Below are 25490 nucleotides of genomic sequence, written 5' to 3'. Positions count from 1 at the left end.
CTCTTTTGAAAGCAAGATTGTGTCTGGTCTTAAGGCTGGAGGAACCAATTACTAGAACTTTCTTAGAGGTTATCTGAGGCCATCTTAGCATTGGGCTTTGAGTGCCCCCCTCCCACCCCTTATGGCCCTGGACCCATAGGTCCCTGCTCTTCAGATTCCCAGTCTCTCTCTAGTCCCCAGCCCCCTCCAACCCCATCCTGTCTCCTGGCCCTGTCCAACCCCAGCGCCTGCACCAACAATGCCCTGGCCATCCCAGGGCACTGGGATGTCAGGTGTTCAACCTGCCATGTCAGGTGTTCAACCACTCAGAACACCTGCCAGGACTGTTGTCAAATCCTCGGAACTCAGCCTCTTTGGGAGCAGGGTTTCTACAGATCAATCTGAAATGGTGGAGACAAATGGCCAGGGAAGCAAACGCAGGCTGAGAGCTCCTTTGTGCAGGCGCCTCACTGAGCACCGCGCCCACGTTGTTGTATTGCACCATTGTATCCACATTGTTGTGCTGCATCATGGCAGCTCCATGAAGGAGGAGGTGTCCCCATGTTATAAAGAGGAAAGCAAGGTTGCTCCCCAGCCCCCTATCTGGCTCCCCAAGCCCTACGGTCCTCCCCCTTGGTAAGCCAGTCCACCTTCCCTGTTCAGTCCTGCAGGAAGGCTGCCTTGACCAGTCCAGGCAGGCTGGGTCATTTGGCCACCTAGCCTGAGGAGGGTCCCTCTGCTCTTATTGGGGTGTGTATGGCTCTAGGGCCTTCACTCCCTCCTGGGCCCTTGTTTTCTTCCTCCAGTCTTCTCCAAGGTGGGGTTCAGAGAACACTGTCTCTCCTTCTGGGCCCCAGAGGTCACTGAACATAGAGCTCCTGAAAGACTTCCAGCCCCACCACCGACTGGCCAGCTGTGGAGTCTCTCCGCCTTTACTGAGGTCACTTTCCCTTGGCCTCCCTGGGAGCTCCTCCTTGGCCCTCTGAGCCCAGCTCTATGGCCTCCTTGCGGCTGCCTTCACCAGCATCCCACACAGAGGTTGTGCCATCAGCCTGTGGCCTCTGACAGCCATGGGACAGCCCTTTCCACTGTCTAAACTTCTGGGCTTCTCCCCGGCCACCCTCAGTGGGAGATGCTGGGTGTGCTGTGGCCAGGATGAACCAGACCTCTGAAAAAAAGGATAGATTCTTGAAAGACCCTTCAGATACCTCTGGAGCAGCCTTTACTGTGTCTCTGATATCTCACCCCTCCAGCCCTGTTGGTCTGAGCCCTGCCCAGGCCAACACCCACGGCCTGGCTCCCTGGAAGCCATTCCCCTGCAGTCCCCACTTCAGAAGGGCCAGCTCTTCTCAAGGCAGCACAGTGTAAAGTACATGCTTTAAAACCAGCCAGACTTTGTTCTAAAGCTCCATGTTTATGAGCAGAGGGGACACAGTTCCTGAATCTCAGGTTCCCCATCGGTAAAATGGAAAGGACGTGAGGACTTGAGCTCTGGCCCCACCCAGCTTCTCCATACTGTGCACCGGGTGGCGTCTTTGACCATGTCAACCCCTCCTCCTGCCATGTCAGTGCCCCCCTGTCCACCAGACTGTAATCTTCCTCAGGCCACTGATTTTCTAAGCCCCAGTGATCAGCCTTGCACCTGCCATAATCGTAATAGCTACCATTTGTCAGTGTCTATCTATCCTCCTCTGACAGTGCTAGGAGGTAGAATTCATCATGCCCATTTAACTGAGAAGACTGTACCTCTGGGAAGGTGAGTAAATTCCTCAGGGAAATGTAGCACAAGCTCATAGGTGGAGAAGGCTGGGTTCCAAACCAGGAGAGCCTGACTATCAAAGGCTGTGGTTTCCCCACCGCCCTGGGCTGCTTCTCGGTGGATGTGCCATGAGGGAGTGAATGAGTAGCATGATTGGTGGGCGATGGACTGAGTGAATGAATGAATGGGTGAATGGATGACCGGATGGAGGAAGGAATGAGGAAGTGGATGCTGAAGTGACTCCACGGAGTGAATAAATGAATCCACGATTGAATCTAGGACCACACAAAATCCCCAAGCCAGGCAGAGCTCAGGCATCACGCGGCAGAGCGCCTGGTGCCCTGGCTAGACCCACACTTCTGACAGTGAGGTCTGTGCATGATTTAATGGACCCCTTCAGGGTTGGAGGGAATTGGGGGTGGGGTGGGGGGGAAAGCCACATGACAAAGATGAATTTCACCAAATCCAGCACATTTCTCACTGCCAATTAATTAGGTGGCCTCAGTGAGGAGCTCAGGCCAGTAAATCAGTGGAAGGCTGAAACTTTGACATTATCTGACTAGTGCATGAATTGAGCCTTGTGAGTGGGTAGCTGGCAACAGCCCCGGGCACCACACCCCCCATCCCATCATTGCCTCACCGGTCATGCTGGGGTTTCTACAGTCCAGCCTGTCTCTAGGCTTCTCCCCCCTCCCCCCTAGACACTAACAACAGCTGGCCTCACTGGAGCCTCTGAGGCCAGCGCTCAGCAGCCCAAACCACACAGGGCATGTGTCGGCAGGACCTGGGGGAGGGGGCATGGCAGGGGTGAGAGAGGCCCTGGCCCTTCCTGGGTCTAGAACTTCTCATAACTTTGGAAGCAGCATGATAGGAGGAAAAGAAGGTGGAAATCGGCCTCAACATGTCAGATTTGAGTCCTGGGTCTGCATAATGGTTCACAGCGCAGGCTGGCTCTGGCTGGGCAGAACTGCCATTACAATTACAAGGCTGCTAGACCAATGTTTAGCTGTGTGCTCTTGGGCAAGGTGCTTCACTTCTCCAAGTCTCCCATCCTTCTAGCAACAGGGAGGATAATCACAGCACCAGAGGAGTAACCATCATCCAACACAATGGAAGGGGGGGCTGAGCAAAGCGCCCACCCAAAGCAAGTATTTGATGTATGTTAGTTATTGTCACGATGTGCTCGTTACCTGTTAGGACCAGGGTCAATGAACGTTTTCTGCCGAGGGCCAGATAGTCAATGTTTCTGGCTTTGTGGGGCTGTATGGTCTCCTGCAATTACTCAATTCTGCTGCTGTGGCACAAAAGTAGAGAGTCAACAGCTACGCGAGTGAGCATGCCAGTTCCATTAAAATTTCATGGGTCAAAAACTGTAAATGTGAATTTCGCATAATTTTCATGTGGCACAAAATGTTATTCTTCTGATTTCTTTTTTAACTATTTAAAAACAGAAGAAAAAAAAAACATTCTGAGCTCATGGCTGTCTCAAAACAGGCCACGGGCTGAATTTGACGCACGGGCCACGACTTGCCGCCCCCTTGCACTAGAATGGCAGCTCCATGAGGACAAGGGGGGTTGTCTGTTATGTTCATTGCTAAACTCCCAGCACCTAAAACAGTGCCTGGCAAAGAGCAGTAGATAAATATTTGCTAAAAGAATGAATTATAAGCCGTGTATTTCTGTGCGACAAGTCATTTCCGCTCTCCAGGTCTCCGCTTCCTCATCTGTGCAAAGGGGACGCTTGCACACGCAGGCAAGCATCAAATGTAATTAGGAGGCCGGTGGAACCACCAGGCAAGCTCAACGGCGGTACAGTGTAGGCGCTGTTCTGACCACCAGGGGGCTCTTCTCAGGCCGACCTCATCCCCCCTCTGCCTGGCAAAGAGGTGTTTCAGGAATGTCTGTGTATAGAAAGTAAGTTGCCAGGGAAGAGGGGAGTGCCCAGTTAGGACTACCTTCTCCTGTGCCAGTTGGGGGTGGGGGCTGCTTAGCACATTGGCCAGGAGCAGCGAGGTAACCTTGATTTAGCTGCGGGGGCTTTTAGGCACTCTGAGAGTATCTAAGTGAACCAGGGAAGAGGTGAGGTTGACTGGGCATTAGACTCAGGCAGACGGGGTCCAAATTCTGGCTCTAGAATGTACTTTGTGACTTTAGACAAGTTACTTAAACTGCCTGAGGTTCAGTTTCCTTGCCTTTAAGATGGAGACATAAAGAGAGCTCACCTCACAGGGTTCTAGTGAGTTAAAAAGGGATATGTTGGGGGCTAGATCAGCACAGGCCAGGACAGCCCCTGCAAAGATGCATTCATGCCTTCTAGCTTTGGAGCAGCAGCAGGAAGGTGGAAGGAAAAATATCCTCCAGACTTCCCAGCTGCACAGGTTTTTAGCTCTAAACAAACAAACAAAAAAGCCCTGCTGGTTTTCTTCCCTGGATTAAAAATTTCCTGCTGCTCTGCAAACTCTCTGAAGCCAAGAAATCCACAGCTTTTGGAGGACTGGTGATTTAAATCCCTTCTATTTTTTCCCTCCTGTTCTTCCCAGTAACCAGCAGGAAAAGAAGATGAAAAACAAAACCAGTCTGGCCATGTTTCCACTACTTCTCTTCTCTGAAGAGAAGATTATTCAGCACGGAAAGTTGGAGGTGCCCAATGCATTTACTTCCTGGAGCCTGTCTGTTTTGTCACTGCCCCCTTTCCCGTTCCGCTGTCTATTTAAGCACACATATACAAAGGCTTCCACCCCTGCAGGAAGGGGCGCTCTGCCCAGCGGGGTGGCGCTAGCTCTTCCACCATCTTGCTTTGGGACCTCAGACGAATTACTTCCCCATTTTGATCCACAGCCTTCTCATCTGTCCAATGAGCCAAGTCCCCATCTATCCTCCACCCTCAGCTAAAAGCATCTCTGAGTCCATGATCCTACAACACTGTCCCATAACCTGAGTAGATTTGGAAAGAGGCAGGTGGAAAGTGAGACGACCCTCTGACTAGGAGTCCAGACCAAAGTGAAGACGCTGGGGGTGGGGTGTGGGTTTTCTGGGAGCTGGGACCAGACTGTGGGACAGGGGTACAGAGGAAGGGGAGCATTTTGCTTGCCCCATCCCAATACAGACCTGACTCAAGGTACCCCCAATCTCAGCCCTACAACCTGGAGAGAGTGGGGAAGGGGGTGGTAGCTAGAATTAGTCACATCGCCCTAGGTTGGCCAGGGGCTGAGGCACCTAGGTCTACCAGATCACTACCTTCCCTCTGGCCCCACTCATCCCGTGCCATGTTGACCCAACGTACACTTGGACTTAGGCTTCAGTTTCCCTTACCTAATCCCTCTGTCTTGGTTGAGCCCTACTTGCTTGCCCGGGCCAATGTCCGTCCTTCTCTTGCCCACTCTGTTACCCAGGCAGCAGGATCCTCCTCCTTCACTGGGGCCACAACAGCCCTGAACTTTGACACCACTCCACACCCAACCTGCCTGCCTCCTGCTGTGTTCTTCCCACTGGACTGTTGGCCTCTCTACCCAGGAAGTGCTGAGTACCCCTCTGGGCCCTGCCCTTCCTGGCCAAATTCCTCAATCCCTTTCCTTTTCATCAACTTCCATAGTCAAAATCCCAGCAGCCTCACTAGAGCAATGCCTGGGAAAAATAGGTTCTTAGAGGAAGAAGCCCAGGTGGTCACCACATCTGTCAGGCCCCGCTCACTACCCACCTGACTCAGAGACCTTGAGCCCCAACAACCCAGCTGTTCTCTTACCTTCTCCAGCTGGTGGACACCCTCTTCCACACAGCAGATGGAGGCCAGCGTGCGGAGCGCCTGGGGGTACAAGCACCGGAAACTATCCTGCCGGCAGACTTTGAAGAGGGCTACAACACCACCCTCCTGTCAAGAAAAAGAAAATGTCACTTCACCTCCCTGTGTCACCTTTCCTGGGGTTGACTCAAGAATAATTGTCATCCCTCACTCAGCTGATATGCTTTTGGGTCTTTAGGGCAGCAGAAATGCCAACCCAAAACACATCACTTTGCCGTAAAGATTATTTTGAGCTGAAGGCAACTGAGAAGAAGCAGATATCAGAGGTCTCTGCCCTCCTCCTATTTGCCAGAAGGAGGACATAAATTTACAGAGATATCCCCCTTTCCCTTTCTATTAGGAAGGACAAAAGTTAATCACCAGAGATAACTTTAGACCCGTACAGCCTGGAGATGCCATCAGGGGAATCCTCATAACAAACTTTACCAACCATCCTTCATCTATCACCAGTTTTCCATAGATTTGCCTTCCTACAACTTGCCACTCTTAGAGACTCAAAGTGCTCTTCAGGTTGCCTGTTATCTGTTTTTTTAGTTCTCTAAAAATGTATTGTTCTCTTGCTAAGAGGCTGTATAAGTTCAAGTTCTAACCAAGCCTCTGAGTCACTCATCTCTGAGTGTTCCCATGTGTAATCGTGATGCATATGCTAATAAACTTTTGCTTGTTTTTCTCTTGTTAAGAGAAAATTGTCAGCCCGATTTATAGGACACCAGCCAGAGAACCTAAGAAGATGGTAGAAAAAAAAGAATTCTTCCTCACCTAAACTACACACCTACACACACACACACACACACACACACACACACACACACACTTCCATGCTCAAATGCATACTGCAATGAAATGCCACCTCCAAAAGTAATGTCACCCTTGATGGTCCAAACTGGAAGTAGGACTGTCCGAATGCTTCTGAGGCTGTGGTGCCAGAGGCTAGGGCAGACATATTTGTAAGGGCCAGCCTCAACACCAGTCAACACTGTTTCCACATACCTGGCAACTCCCTCTCAGCAGCCTGTCACAGAACAAGCCTGGAGTCCTCAGAAATAGGTTCTAGAAGCAAGTCTGAGGCAAGTGAAGGGAACTGAAGCCTAGTGCCCTGTGCAGGTTCTCCCTCTGCCAGAAAACACCATTACTTCTCAGATCCTTCCAACCACCATGGCAGGCACTCAAAAAAGGACTTTCGTTTATTTATATCAATACGAGAATTTATACTCATTTTGTGAGGGAAAAAAAAGCAAGCCAGATGGGTGAAATCATTCACCCAAATCTACATCATCCATGTTTTCCCTTCTTTACTCTAGTTTGCAAGAAAAAAAAAAAAAACACAAAAAAAAACCCTTCAGCAACAAACACCCTAGCTGAGTGTGAGCGCGTACTTGTTTTGTGACAGCTGGGCATGGAAACACCTTTAACTTGTGGAGACTTCACCGCAGTCTGGGAGGACTTCTGGGAAGAATCCAGGGATAAGGTGAGGCACTCATCCTAACTGGCCATATTTATTCTATAGAAATCACTGGAACCACTATGGCTCTTAGATTCCAAAGCAGATCCACCAGGCGCCCAGCAAACCTGTGGCAACACCACCGTGGATGTCCAGAGCAGGAGAAGTTGGACACCCTACATTTGGCTTTGCCCTGTTTCCTCCATCATCCCCTTCCCCGAGGCCTGCAAGGGTGCCTGGGGATGGCAGCAGTAAAGAACCTGTGAAGATTGATCTGAACTTCTCCCTGAGGGCACTCGCCTTTAACCTCACCACCCCTGGCTCTAACTAAACCCGTTACACTCTGTTCCCCAAACTGAAAAAAACGTAAGAAGCTGAGTCCAGCAAAATATCATCCACTGTCAGATTTCTGAGAACTCTTTCAACAAAAAATGTACCGAGCACCAGGCACTGTTTCATGTTCTGGGGGCGCAGCTGTGACTGACAGCGCAGATAATGAATGAACAACTAGAAGAAGCCACAGCGATGACTTCTAGGGCCCAGCACAGACTCGCTGCAACAAGTCCTCCCAAATCTTCCCTTCCCAGCGTCCCACCAAGATCAGCCTGGCAGCCTTCTTCATTCTAAGAGTTTTGCTGCTTATCACTGCAGGCACCAAGATGAGTTCGTAAATTCTGACATTTTACAATCAGCTGAGAGCGTTCTTTAACTTCCGTATTCCTACTTCCTGTTGGGATGGTTCATTTGGTGGGAAACGGGCATATCATATATGGCTGATAAATTCATCCACGTAGCCAGAAACTATTCATGGTGCAGTATACGTCAGACGCTGGGCTAAGCACTGAGCAAGACTGCCTTGGTCCATATTGAACTCAGGCTCTGGCAGCCAAGGAGTCATGGGGGCTGTGGAAGGGTCAAAGAGAATCACTCTGATGTTAAACACACATCACTCCTCTGATGAAGATATAATCTATTGTGCAGCAAGACACTTACCCCCTCTGACTTCCTGCTTCACCATCCTTTATCCCTGTCTTCCTACTTTCTCATGGTCTCTGGGACATCTGATGAGGGTTCCACATAAAAACCTTACTCAGAGTCACTAAGTAAAATCAAATTAGTGTTTAAGGTAAGAAGAAACAGAAGTCCTAAGTTCTCCCCAGCCAGCCCGGCTGGTTATTATTGACCTCCCTCCAGATATAAGTTATGTATACACATATATGTGCTTACGTATGTAGGTACATTTATATATGTGTGTTCACATATGTATGTTTATATTTTCATGTGTGTGTTTATATTTAATCATATATAGTATAAAATATTTATATGTATGATGATAGAGACGGTAAGGGACAGGTAGATACATGATAGATAGATGGACAGGTAGGTAGGTATTTACATCTGGACCAGACAACAAAGAAATGATACCAAAGAATGCCAGACTGAGAGCCAGGATCAATGTGGCAGGCTTCCTTTGGCTGGGGAGGCACTGAACTCAGCATAACTATATTTAAGCCTCAGTACCCATTTGCATTGGGTTCTCATTACATTGTTTGCCAAGCCTGTGAAAAATAGCTTTCTTTGCATTTTTAGCTGCTGGGAAATCTCAAGGGAAGAAATGCTGAATCCAGACTGAGGGGATTCTGGTTCAAATCCTGACTTTGCCGCGGGTTAACTTCGGCACAAAACAGGGTCACGGCAGCTACACAACCAAGCTGTTGGGGGAACAACTGAGTTCATGTATGTGAGAGGGCCTCACCCAGGTGAGGGTCAGTCTATGGAAAGCTTCCTGGTTCGAAGAATGTCTCAAACCTTCATAAAAGGTATCCCAAGGGTTGGAATACATAGAAGGGAGAGGACGAAGGAGGCTCCAGAGGAAGGTACATGGAATAGTTGTGTGGACCACCCTGAAAACCCCTCAAGGACCCAAGAACAGCGCTCGTCTTAGAGTAGAGCTGGGAATCGCCTGAGCTAGCAGAATTGCACTGTTGGCTAGAGCTTGTTTAATTTTATAGAAAGCTGTGGGCTCAAAGCCAACGTGTATAATGGTATCTATTATTCAGACAGACTTGGGATAAGCTGTCACAAAGCTGAGGAGGCTACTTGTGGGATGTAGGCTAGTGATGGGGGAAATAATAGAAGAGCAGGATAATTGTGACAGAGCACAAGGGAGTTTGCTCTGCTCTGCGCTCAAGAAGGGATGGGGCTTACTACTACCATCACAGGGAGGGCTGGGCTTGTTCTTTGGTCTTCAAAGGAACCCAAGAGGCTGAGAAGGCAGACCTCAGACAGATGAAGGGCCCAAAGACAGACCACACTGGGCCCTGAGGAGGTAGGTGGGGCAGGCCACTTCGAGGCCCAGATTTGCCCCAAATTTGTCACAGTGTTGGGCACACTACCTGAGCATCAACAGTGAGGATGCTGTGTAGAGTGCACCAGGGGCTCCCAGCTCCTGTGTCACTGTCAGGACTAGAAACCCAGACATGGTGACTCCACTGGAGGAACCAGTCTCACCCTCTTCCAGGCTGGGAAGATGGGAGTCATCACTGAATCTTCTCTTTGCTTCAGCCTTCTGTCTACTCTCTCCCAAGGACTCAAGACACAAGAAGATTGAGATGAAGATTCTGGAGGCAGAAGATCTAGTTAAAATCCCAGCTCTGCACTTAATGTGCATGACCTCGGACAAGTTATTTACCTTCTCTCTGATCCTCTGTTCCCTCATCTCAAAAATGGGAATTATAATTACAACACATCATCAGATCCAGATCATTGAGAGGATCAGATGGGATAATGAATGAAAAGCTTAGCACAATGCTTGGAGAGGAGGAAGGATGCAGAAAATAACAAAGGTTGTAGAAGGCAGAGAGAAGGGCAGAGGAAGGAACAGGAGGAGAAGAAGGAAAAAGAGGAGGAGGGTTGCTAAGAGGCTGTTCAGAATAGTAAGCAAGAGCATAGCTTTTGCTGCCAAGCAGGCAGTTTCAAATTCCAGTTCCCTCACTTACTAGCTGTGTGACTTTTAAAGCTCCCTAGCGATTCTAACATGCATCAGGATTGAGAACTTCTGAGTCACTCTTTGGCCCAAGAATCTAAAGGGCCAGGATGAAACCAGAAGTCACCACTGTGGGCTTTGGGACCATGAGCTCTGAAGTAAATAAACTTGGGCTCTAATTCTGACTCCACTCTTGATCAGTTGTGTGAACTTGAGTAAGTCCCTTAAACCATTTCCTCAATTATGGATGAGAACAACTTGATACCAACTTCCTAGGATGGTTTTGTGATTTAAAGCAAATAATATCTGAACGGCGTTAAGCACAGTGGACGGCAAGACAGCAACGCTCAAATGTTACCTGTTGCGGTTATATGCGACTTACTGCTCCCCTAAGCAGGGTTGACAAGCATTTACCCTCCTCTTCCAGATTTCTTTTTTTTTTCTTTTTTTTTTTTTTCAATATATGAAGTTTATTGTCAAATTGTTTTCCATACTCCTCTTCCAGATTTCTTTAAGGGCTTAGGTGAGTGATTCTGAGAGTGGCCATGCCTCATGACTACCTGTAGCGCTCGTTAAGATGTGGATTCTCAGGTCTCATCCCAGGACTTCAGTAAATTTAAGTGGGGGCAAAAGGATCTGTATTTTCCAAAATCCCCTGAGGGATTGTGAGACAGAGGCAAGACTGGGGACCACTGAACCACAGCATCTTCCTGTGGCTGGCATCATACATCTCCTGAAAGACATAACTTTGTGTCCAATTAGATCACTAGTTCTATCTCCATGGCAATGTCATTTGTCAAGTTAAAAAAAAAAATGAGCAAAAATGAAATAGAAAACCCTGGTGAGAGCCTAGGACCATCAATTGCCTGTATTTACCCTCAGTGTCCGCACACCAAGCGTAGGGGCAAATTAACCATGAAGCTGGTGAATTAGAACTCCCATTGTAATTGATGAAAACCACTGTTACCCTCAATTTTGTCTTCTCATGTGGTACTGCAGTGGCTGCAGGTATTTTGGGGATTCATCAAGAACCTGAGTTGGGGGATATGTTTTGTTTGGGTTTGGTGAGATATGTAGAGATGAGAAAGGAGGGTTGATATACCTAACAGATACCACATTAAGAGGAGTATAGGGATGAGACCCTGGGGGCACTGCTTTCTTCTCAAGAGGGAGCTGAAATCAGAGGGTCTAACTACTATTAAAGATGGAGACACCAAGGCCTTAAGAGGGGACGTGACTCTTTCAAGATCATACAGCCAACAACTTCTGGAGCCAGCTATTCCCACCAAACTAGCTCCCTCCCACTCTCCCCAAGCCTGTCACTTTGGCCTCTAACCATGAAGCTCACCTTGGCGATGATGCGGCACAAGGGAGCCCCCTCCTGGGTCAGGCTGAACAGGTTCCCTGTGGTGGATTCCGTGGTGTAGATATTGTCTGAGGCATTGATTTTTCTCACCAGTGCCTAAGAAAAGATAGCAAAGTCTGGTGGTTACTCACTTCATCTATCCTCCACTAATCTTCCTTAATGGAATACCAATGGATCCATGCTCCTAAAAGCCCCCTAGAAATTATAATCCTGCCCCATTCACAGTCCCAGTATGCGGGTGGTGAGGTTCTAGCTTTGGGAAAGACATGAGCCTGTATGAGGTCTGAACTACATTTCAGAAATACCGGATAATTTCAACCCCCTGGGGCATCGACAACAAATGTGCCCCGTTCCAATCGACAGAAAATCAGCCCTCAATACTGATGGTCTCAACAGGTACTGATTTGTTGTTCTCCTGGCTTCAAATGAAGACAGAAACCAGCAGTTAAATTCAACCCTAAAGTTGAAAACCAAGGGGTTGCTACTGCTATGGCCAAAGAATTGGTTTGTTTGGGATGACTGATAGCCAACAGGTGGGTATCCAGCTGGGTAATGGGTTCAGGGGTTGAGTCAAGAGAAGTAGCTCCAACAAAACAAAACAAAACAAAATAAAACAAAACAAAACAAAACAAAACAAAACAAAAAAGAGAGAAGTAGTCTACAGTAGCTTACTCCTTGGGAGGACATTTGCATTGTATAGCCAGGCCAAAATAGCAATACTGGGATTCCTGTCTAAGAGTGGGTAACTCGGGAATGTCACCCCGCTCCAAGCTGAGGGAACTAAGGTTTGTGGTAAGAAGGCTAGAAGTGACTGGACCTAGGACCCAGGGAGGACCAGGAAGAAAAGCAAATGGAAAATTCATCAACAAATGAGACATAAAGATTAGTTTAGCTTATTTCTGGGAAAAAGCTTTTTCACGTATCTTGAAACTACTTCATAATCAGCCATTTGCTTTGAAGCATATGATTCATTGATTATAAATGATTCCTACCTGCTAATTAATTCTAGTTGCTGGAGTTTCTCCTGGGAGATGTGGAGACAGTGATTCAGAAGACTTGCCCTGGGGGTGCTTCATGCAAGAAAGTCACACCTCCAGAGCTGGGGGCTCTGAGCAGTTGCTATGTTATTTTAAAACATCAAAATGGATTTGTTTTTTAATTAAACCCACTGTTATGGGGGAAAAAAAACACTTAAAAGGAAATAGATTTGAGTTCTAGTGCCAGATTGCCTTTTTTAACACATTATGTTGATGAGGAAGTGTGCCTGAGGTTGAAAGCAGGGACTCTGGAGTCAAACTGCCCTGGGTGCAAATCCTGGTTCTGCCATGGTGTCTGGGTGCCCCAGAGCAAGGAATTTAGCCCTTCTGTGATTCAGTTTTCATCTGTGTAAAACAGGGTGGAATTTACAGCGTCTATCTCTTAAGGTGGCTATACCCATTTATTAAGGTAGCCAATATACAGGGGCTCCTGGGTGGCTCAGTCGGTTGAGCGTCGGACTTCAGCTCAGGTCAGGATTTCACAGTTCATGAGTTCAAGCCCGGCATTAGGCTCTGTGCTGACGGCTCAGAGCCTGGAGACTGCTTCAGATTCTATATCTCCCTGTCTCTCTGCCCCTCCCCTGTTCATGTTCTGTCTCTGTCTTTCAAAAATAAATAAACATTTAAAAAAATTTTTTTAATAAAAGAAAAGGTAGCCAATATATAAATAAAGGACTTCTAAAGGTACTTGGCACATGGAAGCAAAATAAAATTGTCAGCGGTTACCATTTTGTGATCTTGGGCAATAGAGAAAAAAAAAAACCCTAGGCCTCAGTTTCCCCATTTGTAAAATGATTAAAATTAAGTGTGTTTAAGGCTCAAGGTAAATGACTCTCTTTTTCTCTTTATTCAAACTCATAAAATACTTCACACATACAATAAACTAATTCTCTACAGAGAGCAGTCTAAGATTAAGTGCATATTTAATCAAGCAACATTAAATGTAAAAATTATTCCCTAAGGTTTGATAGATGCCTCTTATAAGATATTCAACAAAAGGTAAAATTAAAACCAAGATTTGTTACTGCAAGTCTCTGTAATGAACGTCCTTCTTAGAATCCTCCCCCATCATACCGTAAGCACTTACGTAAGTCATATTAATGCTCACATGAAAACACCGATTTAATATACTGGGGGCTTGTACCTAAATCATAATTACTCAGTGTTCCTGATTAGTGTTTGCACTTCAAGCAAATTAGCATGACGTTAAACAATTCAACCCAATGTCTTTTGCAATCATCTGCTAACACTAGACCATTTACGCCTGAGAATAATTTCTTGCTAATGTCTCTACGCATGTATACTGTAATTATGCCTCAGATTATCTCAGTGAATCAGCTCTCTGACAATGAAAAGTTGTAATCATCCTTTTCATAAAGATAAATTTGGAAAAATTTGAGATCAAAGGCCCCACTGAAATCGTCACAGTATGTCAGAGCTGAAGGACCCTCAGCAAGTCTTGTCCAACCCTCACTTCACTTGAGGAAACAGAGACATAAGAAATCTGACCAAGGTCAAGCATGTGATATGTGGTGGAGTTAGTTGGACCTGAACTCCTGTGAATCTCACTTCCTGTTTTCCAAGTTCAGTGAATCCATCTTCTTCAAAGTCGGCAGGACCTCACCTGGACCAGCAAAGATAGAAGTCTCAAGACAAGGAGAATATTTGGCCTCATTAGCAACTCTCCCCAGATTGGAGAGTGGTTCTCCATCCTGGGTCCCGTTAGCATCTGCAACTCTCCACCCTGTGGAAGCCAGAGCTCCTGCTGCAGGGGGCAGAGCTGACTGAGAGCCCCAGCTGCTGTCCCTCTGGATCCACCCTTGTGTCCTTGTTGAGGCCATACCTCCCTGAGCTACTCCCAGCTGTGACAGAGCAGAGCAGGGGCACTACTGCAGCCCGTGGCCATTAGAGGGGACTCCTTTGGCCTGAAAGTTCCACGTCTCTTCCTATTCGAGTCTTCCTTCCACCTTTTATTTCTGTGTTCAGACCTGCAACATGGTTTTCCATGCCTGCCCCACTTCCTCCCTTTCATCCTTCACAGGCATCTATCATATCCTATCTTGGTGTCAGCTTCAAACTAACACAGTCTCTAAAATCAAGATTTTTTTCAGGCAATCAAGGAGAAACTGAAGACGTGTCAAAAGTATGCTTCACCCTGTATCATAAGAAGAGTGGCAGAAAAGAGACAAAATAATGGAGCAAAGATTGATGAGACTGAATGACAGAAATAGTTTTTTAAAGACAGACTAGGCAGAGAAGAAAAAAAAACACCACACACATACACACACACACACACACACACACACACACACACACACACACCACACACACACACAAAACCCCTGAATCTTGAAGACCAGGAAAAAGGGATAAAGAAGGGTTAAGGAAATGTACACAATCTAGCTTCTCTAAATAAGGAATTCAAAAAGGAAAAAGTATTTTTGTTTCTCAGGCAGTGACTGCAGACCCGTGAAATTGATCAGGAGAGATAAACTCTCATACATCAGCCTGGAATAAGTTCCTCAGAGGGAGCCAGGAAAATACAGTGAAGCCTCTGTGTAAAGCTTCAGATAGAGAATCCATAGTTGGACATAGTTAGGGCAGCCCAGCCATGCAAAGGAATGACATAAATGTGGGCTGATGTGACAGGGTGTGGCAGATTAAACATGGCCGCAAATTCTTTGCTACTCCTCCCATAGAGACGTGAGCTCCAATTCCCTTCTGCCACCACCACCTTTTAAATCTGGGCTGGCCTCAATGACTTGCTTGACAAATAAAAGCCAGCACTTGGTGGAAGTAATGTTTCAGGACGTCCAAGGCTAGGTCATGGGAAACCTTGAAGCTACCACCCAGGATTCTTGTAACATTCTTTTCAGAGTCCTGAGTTACCATGTAAGAAGTTTTGTAACTCTGAGACTGTCATGCTGGAGAAACCATGTGTAGGATCCCTGATCAATAATCTCAGTAGACACCAGCTTTCCAGCCATCCCCTCCAAGGCACTCTACATGTCATGAAGCTTTCTAAGACTCTCCAAACCATCTGCCAGCTGAACAACACCAAATGACCTTTGTTGATGCCATATGGAACAGAAGAATCACTCATCCAGGCTCTGCCCACATTCTTGGCCCTTCAGATTATAAGATATAATAAAAATGGTTATTATTTGGGTTGTTATACTTGTTATACACTAACAGAGTTCTGGAAAACAGGAAAGGACTACAGAGAACAGCATGAAATATCTAAAGGATTGCTAGATAAATTTCTAGGTGCAAGGTTTTGAAAATGCAAATCTAGCATTGCCTATGTCCTAAAAGAATGTATTGGAAAAATGCATGAATCAGGCCCCTGAGGAAAGGCACAGAAAGACCGGATGTACTAAAGAGGAGATAGACAAGCTATAACTGAATACAGGCTTGGATTAGCTATTGTTCTGATAGGAAAATATCTCCTAGGTAGGAATATACATTGTGGGGAGGCAAATGTGGATAAGATCTTTTAGAATTGGAGGTTTGGGGCAAATATAGACCTTAATTGATTTAATTTCTCTTAATAAGGGAAATGCCAAATCTAGAAGAGTTTTCTTGAAAAACAAAAGAATGGGCCAGAAAGGAAAGAAAGTCAAAGTGATAAAGTTGCCCAAACCCAGCAACTAGTGCTCATGCTAGGAGTTAGATAAGGAAAGATACCAACATGGGAAGCAGGGTAAACAGTCAGAAATTCAGCTGAGTCTCCCTGAAAGGAGTAGGAGATAAATGAAAGGAAAGAGAATATTGGAGGCATAGTTCATTAATGCAAAAAAAAGATGTAGCAGAAAGAAATGCTACTCGAGGTCAACCTACTCAAAAGGTATGGAAAGACTGTGTTCTGAGGAGCACACGTCACAGGGACTGGTCCTCTCGAAGCCTATAAGGATCCAGTCTTCAGGAGCATCCTTAGAAGACAGGGGTCTTACGACCTAAGCAATTCTCCATCAAGAGGCAGGGACAACAGCCAGCATGATATAGAACTAGAGTGTCTGTACATTTTAGGGCAGTCTTTATTTTATTTATCCCTAAAGGAATTTTGAAAAATCTATGACCCCTCACACATTTTCAATTTGACAGGGACAATTTTTCATCATAAGTTTAAAGAACAAAGTTGGAAAGGGTGTAATTTCCAGCAGATTGTAGATAATGACATAAAATAAAAGCATTGCATCTTTTAGACATATTCAACGAAACTTAAATACAATGTAACTTGATACCAACATCATCATCCACTTAAAAATGTATGAATAATCTCTTCCTTCAACATTGTGAACATTTCACATCTTTTCTTTTCATCCTTAAATGTATGTTCCCATTCCAACCCCCCCCCTCAGAATTTCATCTTCTTGTAACACATTTGAGTTTCAAAGTGTTTTATTGATTACCCTTGTCATATTTATCACTGAAATTTGAAAAGTCATTTTAATGGGGCACCTGTGTGGCTCATTCGGTTAAGCGTCCGACTTCGGCTCACGTCATGATCTCACAGTTCATGGGTTCGAGCCCCATGTTGGACTCTGTGCTGACAGCTCAGAGCCTGGAGCCTGATTCAGATTCTGTGTCTCCCTCTCTGTCTGCCCCTCCCGTGCTGACGCTCTCTCTAAATAAATAAATAAATAAATAAACAAACAAACAAACATTGAAATGTCATTTTACTTCCTGTGACTATAAGGTCCTAAGTGTTTAAAAATACTCTCTTTTGGGTTGAGTTACTGTTACAGTTAGTATCAGTACAATTGGTCAACACAACATAGATTACTAATTTTGATAACTATGCATAATAAAGATGAAAATTTTATTATAAACATAGGTCTTAATGAGATAAATGAGGCTTTGTATCCTTTTTAGGCTTTCTCATTAACTCATGTAGACATTATTGAATATTGACCTAATGCATGTTTTTATTTAATTTATTTTGTGTGGTTTATTTAAGATTATTTATTTATTTTGAGAGAGAGAGAGTGAGGGTGAGCAGGGGAAGGGCAGAGAGAGGGGGAGAGAATCCCAAGCAGGGTCCTCGTTGTCAGCACGGAGCCCAGTGCTTTCAGAGTTCAAACTCATGAACCGTGAGACAATGGCCTGAGCCGAATTCAAGAGCCAGACACTTAACTAAGACACCCAGGTGCTCCAATGCATATTTTTAGATGTAAACCTGAAAAATTTTGTTCCATAAATCCATAGAGACAAATGGGAGGAGTTTTTATAGCCATGCTGCTTGACCCTTTGAGTACACTCTGAATTGTGCAATCACATGGTGATCCATCATCAAACACTATCTTTTTAATTTTTTTTAATGTTTATTTCTTTTTGAGAGAGACAGAAACAGAATGCAAGTGGGTGAGGAACAGAGAGAGAGGGAGACACAGAATCCGAAGCAGGCTCCAGGCTCCGAGCTGTCAGCACTGAGCCCAACATGGGGCTCAAACCCACAAATCGATGAGATCATGACCGGAGCTGAAGTCGGACACTCAACCAACTGAGCCACCCAGGCGCCCCATCAGACACTATTTTTAATGATCTTCCAGCTGATAAATCCTCTCAATTGGTAGAAGAAAAGAAATGGAAACCACTTGACTTGCAAAAGCAATTGCTACCCAATCATTAGAGTTGCCCATTCACTATCTCAATTTCTGGGAAGAATTCCAAAAGTACTTTATCAAGACTTATCAAATAATTATTAATTATACCCATTACTCTTTTACTTGGAATACCTTCGGTTATCCAAATTATGCAGACGGGGTTAGGAAAATCAAAATATTATTCATTTCTTTGCCAATACCATTTTTAACAAAATATTTGTGTGTGTTTCAAATATGTTTTATCAAAACCTTGAATCTACAGCTTTTGCTTGTTGAATTTATGGAAAACACCCACCTTATAACCTAATTGGCAAAGACAGTTCTTTCAGCCAAGCCAATCAGTCAAGACAACTTTTCTCAATACAGAACTGACTTCATTTTTATTTTTTATTTAAAAACAAAAATTTTAACGTTTATTCATTTTTTGAGAGACAGAGTGTGAGTGGAGAAGGGGAAGAGAGAGAGGGAGACACAGAATCTCAACAAGCTCCAGGCTCTGAAATGACAGCATAGAGCCCAATGCGGGGCTCGAACGCCTGGATCGTGAGATCATGACCTGAACTGAAGTCGGACACCCAACCGACTGAGCCACTCAGGTGCCTCCTAACTTCATTTTTGATTACGAAGTGTTATGATATGTGTTTCAAGAAATGCCCCAAAAGGCACTGACAAATAATTATACAAATCACTCTCTAAAGGAAAATGTTAAAACTATCAATAATAGAGAGCTAAAATAAAATTTGATTTATTAGTATATGTTTACTAAACTTTTAATAATGCAAAGTAACAGGCAGATAACATTGCAAATTTATTATAAATCCAGAAATGTGAAAAAAGGCATCGTATTCTTTCAGTAAATAGGTGGATATATGTATTGAAATTTGGTGTTCATTGTAAGGAGTAATTCAAATTTGAGAATAAAAATATCAGAAATCATTTGATTATTTTTAGTAGCTCTCATGATCAGACTTCCCTACATATTTAAAGAAGGAAAAAGGTATTTACTGCTTAAATCTAATTAGTCCAGCTGCTAGCAATTAATTTTATATTTTGCTAACAAGAAGTAGAAATTAGTATAAATATTTCATAAAATGTGTTGACAAAATAGGCTTGAACTGCTTTCTTAAATAATGTACTCCAAATCTGAAAAAAAAAAAAATCATGTAAAACTTGGATCTGTGGATTTTATACAATATATCTTGCAAAATGTTGTCATTCTCAAAAGTATTCCAGCTACATTTAAAAGAATCATTATCGGGGTGCCCAGGTGGTTCAACAGGTGAAGCATCTGACTTTGGCTCAGGTCATGATCTCACAGTTCGGGAGTTCAAGGTCCACGTCAGGCTCTGTGCTGGCAGCTCAGAGCCTGGAGCATGCTTTGGATTCCGTATCTCCCTCTCTCCTCCCCTCCCCAACTCGTGCTCTGTCTCTCTCTCTCAAACATGAATAAATATTAAAAAAAAAAAAGAATCATTATCATTAACCTTTAGAATCTTTGGGTCTTCAAAGATGTTTTTCTCTGCGATGAATGACATAACCTAGGTTTGAGTGTGAGATATAGTTGAAGGGAATTGCTTGCATTTAAATATGTGCCCCAAAAGCCATTTTGAGTGTTTGATTTGTCTTACCAGTTCTCTCTTTACTTTGTCAAAGGAAAATGTCCCTCAAGAGCCATGCACAATTTGGAAGTAAATAGAGATGGAAGAAATATGATAAATTTAAATCTTTCAAAACCACCCCTCCAACACAACATATAAGCACACACAGGTACACACGCACACACACACACTCACACACACACTACCATTCTACTATATATCCCCACAGTGGGAACACACAATTTCTGGGGTGTCAGGGTGGCCCAGTTGGTTAAGCATCTGACTCTTGGTTTTGGCTCAGGTCATGATTTCACTGTTTGTGGGACTGAGCCCCACATCGGGCTGTGCACTGACAGTGCGGAGCCTGCTTAGGATTCTCTCTCTTTCCCGCTCTCTCTGCCCCACCCTTGCTCTCTCTCTCTCTCTTCTCAAAATAAATATTTGAACTTTAAAATAACACACACACACACACACACACACACACACACACACACAATTTCTAATGCCTTTCTCAACAGAAATATGTAAGAAAAATCACAGAAATAATTCAAAGAGGCCTATGGGTCTGTGGTTCAGGGACGAAGGTTTCTTCTTTGGTCTCCCCAATCCTCCAAAGTTTTACACAGCAGGGCAATGCACTATAAGATGTGGGATGGGGGTTGGGGGAATGTGGCCTTCTTTTGGAAAGTAATAGAAGGGAAGTTAGAAACTGTGTATTATTGAGAGGATAATTTTTAGGAAAGAAATAAAAATTGGAGATCTAGAAATTGATTCCGTTAAAAGTATATGTGTTTGCATTTCTCCTAGAAAATCTTTGGGAATCTGGAGAATACAGTGTCTTTAAAGTGGTTTGAGGGGCGCCTGGGTGGCGCAGTCGGTTAAGCGGCCGACTTCAGCCAGGTCACGATCTTGCGTCTGTGAGTTCGAGCCCCGCGTCGGGCTCTGTGCTGACAGCTCGGAGCCTGGAGCCTGTTTCCAATTCTGTGTCTCCCTCTCTCTCTGCCCCTCCCCCGTTCATGCTCTGTGTCTCTCTGTCCCAAAAATAAATAAAAAACATTGAAAAAAAAAATTTAAAGTGGTTTGAAGACATGTAGCCAAAGTCACTTTAAGCAGCCCAAATCAATGTAGCCTGGGGTGGCAGAAACGGTGTTTAGGGAGGGCGGCTAGAAATTAAGAAATGTTTAAAATGCTGAATGGGAAAGTGTGCAAACCAAGCAAGTCATTGGAAAAGGATTATAAATGCCTGACTTTGCAGGAAGAAGTAAATGTATCAAATGCCCTCCTATGAAAAAGGAGACATTTTTCTCCCATATGTGGTAAACATCATGCCACAGTTAACCTATGGTAGATGATTTCCCCCAGTGAATATATGATCACAAAGCCTTGTGGACGATGGACAACTAAATTGAACGGACATCCTACCCATGGATGCCGTCAAGATGGTGTCTGTTCCCCACCCTCGTCCGTTCAACTGCAGATAAGTTAAGGCCTTCAGCAACCCTAAGACAGAGTCCCAGCATGAAATGTTGCCTGGAATTCCTGCCTAACGGATTGAGGATTGGCCTGTTTTCACTTTCTGTGAATGCAGGGGTAATGCTGTGATACTATTGTGTATCCAAGGTACTACCTCTTTCAAAGCTGGAGAGACAGCCTGGACTATAGCTTTCCAAGGTAACATGACCACACGCACACTGGGATGAGACCCTTCTGACTAAGATGAGCAGAAGAAGAAAACTGAAGAGAATTCTATTAACCTAAGTATTTGGGACTTGGAATTTTTCCTACAGGAAAAGACTGGGTTTTTTTTTCTTTAATTTTATTTTCTCCCACAGAACTTAATAATGAAACAGACTATTTCTCTAAATTTTGTACATCTTTATTTTTCTCATCTGGAAAGTACAGATGATCTTTATGTTACCATTTAGGTGCACTGCAGCCTCTGGTTATCTATATTGGACAACATATATGTGAGAAACTGAAGAGTAGGAAACAGAACAGGAAAGCAAATTTTGAGCTTTAGTTATAAAACCTCCTTAGAGATAATTTATTAAATGTAATATCATGAGTCATTTCCAAGCCTTCTGGAAGCAGAGTCTAAATGTCCCACTGTGATTCCAGAAGGATCTGCAAAGAGGTAGGGGTTGTTATTTGCAGAATGACTTCATGAAGGTGGGAAAGAACTTCCCCACTGGCAGCTGACCTCCTCCCCCAAGGGGCTCAGGCACACTCTTGCCTGACCACAGCCCCCAATAGATAAGGCCAATAGCACAGTAGGGCAAGAACTGTGACAGTACTTGGTCCCCACTCCTACTGTCCTCTGTGCAGGGATTTCAGTGACACACCTCTGCTGGCTTCACTCCCTACCTCCCTGTGTCATCCTCCTGAGAGGGTAGGGATGAGTTCATGAGTTTTGAAGAAGGAACTGAGTATGCTAAGCTTAGCCCCTGTCTCTCTTCTCTTAGGGAGTATCCCTCAGGTCTGAGCTCTGTCACAAAGTAGGTGCTTGTCCTTCAGGTGAGGCCTGAGGCTGACCAGCTGTGCCTAGGACAGGGAGGGGAAATTTAGCTGTGAGATAAAGTTTTAACTAGTTTGCTTAGCCACAGAGCCAAAGCTACATTCCTTAATCAGTTTTATTAGAATAAAGGTGCTATTTTAAACTAAAATCAAAAGTAATTGATGGAATGAAAAGATAAATGAATATAACATCTACCCACATGAAGCTGAGTCAAGGACTCAAAGGTACAGGTGAGAGTCAATTTATTCAATAGAGAGTCCCTTAGAAGTCATTTTAAAGTAAATCAATTTTTATAAGTTAAGTCTTCTCTTACCTCCCACATAGCTAATCCTTTATTCCCAGATAGATTAATCATCAATGTTCATTAATTTCCTATTGGTGGCTCCTGACATTTAAGCCTTAAATTTTTCCATACTCACCAAGTAGTTAAATTATCTTAACAAACAATTCGTTAGGTGACTGGGGGTGGGCTCTTTAGCAAAGCATGCTGTGAGCTCTTAAGGGAGAGCAAGTCTTTAGTGAATAAAGCAGTTGACTTAGTCAGAAGAGTGTCACCGATTACTCATGGGCTGTCTCATTTCACCCTCACAACAAGCCACTTAGAGGTGGGGAGATGAAGTAACTTGCCCAAGTTGTCATATCCAGTAAGTAGCACTGTCAGGGTCTGAACCTTGATATGCCTCCAAACCCCCCACTCAGTCCACTATCCCACAACACCTATATTCATAGAAATCCATACTACCAAGATTGGAAGAAGTCTTGCAAACACTTGTCTACTGCTGATGTCCTCCAGGGCATGACTTGTCTTGTCTCAGGGATGGGGAGTTCCTAAGGTGGCCCCTTCATTGCAGGGCAGAGTTATTATTCCCCAATTCCTTTTTACATAGAATGTCCTATAGATTTGGCCTGCTGGCCTAGGGTCCTTTTTCCTTTCAGGTCCCCAAAACACAGGACTGTGGAGGGAGCAGAGTGTCCATCCTTAGATTAAACATCCTCTCCTCCTCCAACTATTTCCCACATATCTTGATCTTCAGCCTGGCCCCCATCCTTTTAGAAGTCTCCTCGGAGCCCAATCATTGCCAGTGATACATCTGGGGTCTGGAATTGGACACAACATTCCAGGATGCAGGAGACCAGTGCAGAGTCGTGTGCTAGATTATCACTGCCCTCCTTGTAAGCATTGTCCTACCATGTATTATTACTGTGTGTGGTGGGGGTAGAGGTGGGGGCCAGGAAGAGCACTGTTCCTCTGCTTGAGAGCCTCCACAGTACAAACAATGCTTTTACCAAATTGCACTTCCTGAAACGCCAGCATCCCAGAGTAAGTGAACAAGTGCTTTAAGAATAAAAAAGATTTGGGGTGCCTGGGTGGCTCAGTCGGTTAAGCGTCCGACTTCGGCTCAGGTCATGATCTCACGGTTCATGGGTTCAAACCCCGCATCAGGTTCTGTGCTAACAGCTCGGAGCCTGGAGCCTACTTCAGATTCTGTCTCCCTCTCTCTCTGCCCCTCCCCTGCTCGTGCTGTCTCTCTCTGTGTCTCAAAAATAAGTAAATGGAAAAAAAAATTTTTTAAAGAATAAAAAGGATTTGTTGCGTCCACATAAGTTTGGAATATACTGCTTCATATCCATTCATTAATAAATCCTTATTGAGGGCCTAGTGTATACGAGGTACTATTCTCGTCACTAGATGTATATCCATGAACAAAACAAACCCAAATCTCTGTCTATGGAAGCCACAGATCAGACAAGAAATACCATGAATGTGTGAGGACCTTTTAGAAGACTTCCTCAATCTAAGGACATAGGCTTAATTCCCTTTATGTCAAGACACCCCCAATATAGGATCCTGCTATAATTATTAACATCCTAGGGAACTGTATTGGGTCACAAATTTGGGAAACACACACTTATACCACTGAACACAAATCACCTTGCCTTCAGCCAGTGTATCTCCTTATGTCACTACTGTCCTGTATGGAAACATTCTAATGTAAAAAGAAGCTAAAGATCAGCCAAAAAATATTATAAGCACAGCAAGCCCAACCCATAGGAGGGCTCAGAGGACCCCACAGAGCACGTGAGGAGGAAAGGGAGCTTATCAGGAAGCTAACAAATATGCAGAGGAATGCAGGACAGATGAGGAGAGGGAAGCCAGTGAGGGACCGAATTCTGAGAGAGGAGCTGTGGATTGGGCTCAGCTCCCAGGCAAAAAGCATCAGTAACCCAGGTAGTCAGACCTAGGGATGGGCAGGATTTACCCATGGAAGCAGAAGGACCAGATTAGGAATTCCACTGCAAACAAGATCAGGATGAGGAAAAAACCAGAACGGACCGAGCACCCCCAGGAAATCAGCTACAAAGTACACAAGGTCCAGGTTCCTGACAGCCCAGGGAGCTCCCCCCAGGATTCTGACACCAGACCACAGAAAAGACACCCTCCCCCCTTTGCCTCCTGGTAGAATGACTGCTTCCAAACCCCCCTGGCTACCTTTTACACTCCAACATAACTCTTCAATTTTAGCCCTTTTCTTTAACCCTGGTACTGCCAGGCAAAAGGGCACAAAAGTAGCAAAAAAGGCATCATAGGCACCTGTAGCCCTGCTCAAAAATTCCTCCAGGCTCCCCTCCTCCCCACTACTACCTTCCATATCCTCGCTCATTGCTTCCTTGACGTTTTCACCCACTTTGGCCCCATGTTCGCATGTTCCACAGGGTCCCTCTGGAACTCGAGAACTCAGTTTGGAATGCCGGCCCCAGCTGGCACCACCACCTGCCCCTGTACGTGACGGTCAACATCTGCACATCGACTTCAAGCGTCAGCCCCAGCACCCCATCTTTTCCCTCATCCCAGGCTCCTCGGACAGAATGGCCTTTGCAGACTCTCTGGGTTGGGAGGCTCAGAATGCCTGGAGCCAGCTCCTCTGACCAGCAGGTGAGCCAGGTTGGAAGAACCTGTACCCTGTGCAAAATGAGCCAGACACACAGGAGAGAGAAAAAGGAAGCCTCTGGGCTCCGTAGAGAGGCTGAGTTTAGAGAGAAGCTGATATGGGAAGGGACTTGCTATTTGTGGAAGGCTTTTATTTGGTGGTGGGAAAAGAATGGCAAATATGTAACACAATATTTCTGTAACTATAAATAACATGTAAATACCTTTCATAATGAAAACCGTATGCAATCTGCTTTTCTGGGAGACTTTTACAATAGGAAAAGGCAAGAGAGGGAAATAACATATATTTAACTCATACTATGTGCTAAGCTCTTTCCATATGTCATTTGCTTAATCCTCTCCTTTCACTTCTGACGGGGTTGGGGGGGGGGGGGTTCACTTTATATATGAAGGAAATGAGGACTTTTAGAGGTTCAGGAACTTGGCCAAGGTCTCACTGTGAACCACAGTTTGC

The 25490-nt window shown here is 44.9% G+C and overlaps 1 protein-coding gene across 1 annotated transcript in view; it reads right to left on the bottom strand.

The window, feature by feature from the left end:
• Window positions 1-25490, bottom strand: part of INSC (INSC spindle orientation adaptor protein) — a 130071-nt gene that overhangs the window by 39235 nt on the left and 65346 nt on the right. Inside the window, exons 6-7 of the mRNA XM_058688334.1 lie at window positions 11313-11426; window positions 5481-5606 (exon numbers count right to left, since the gene is read on the bottom strand). Coding sequence (XP_058544317.1) covers window positions 5481-5606; window positions 11313-11426 — 240 coding nt within the window. The remainder of the gene's footprint in view (window positions 1-5480; window positions 5607-11312; window positions 11427-25490) is intronic.

This window comes from Neofelis nebulosa, chromosome 10 (assembly GCF_028018385.1).
Source record: "Neofelis nebulosa isolate mNeoNeb1 chromosome 10, mNeoNeb1.pri, whole genome shotgun sequence".
Classification (NCBI taxonomy): domain Eukaryota; kingdom Metazoa; phylum Chordata; class Mammalia; order Carnivora; family Felidae; genus Neofelis; species Neofelis nebulosa.
This window is presented reverse-complemented; position numbering and strand designations above follow the sequence as displayed.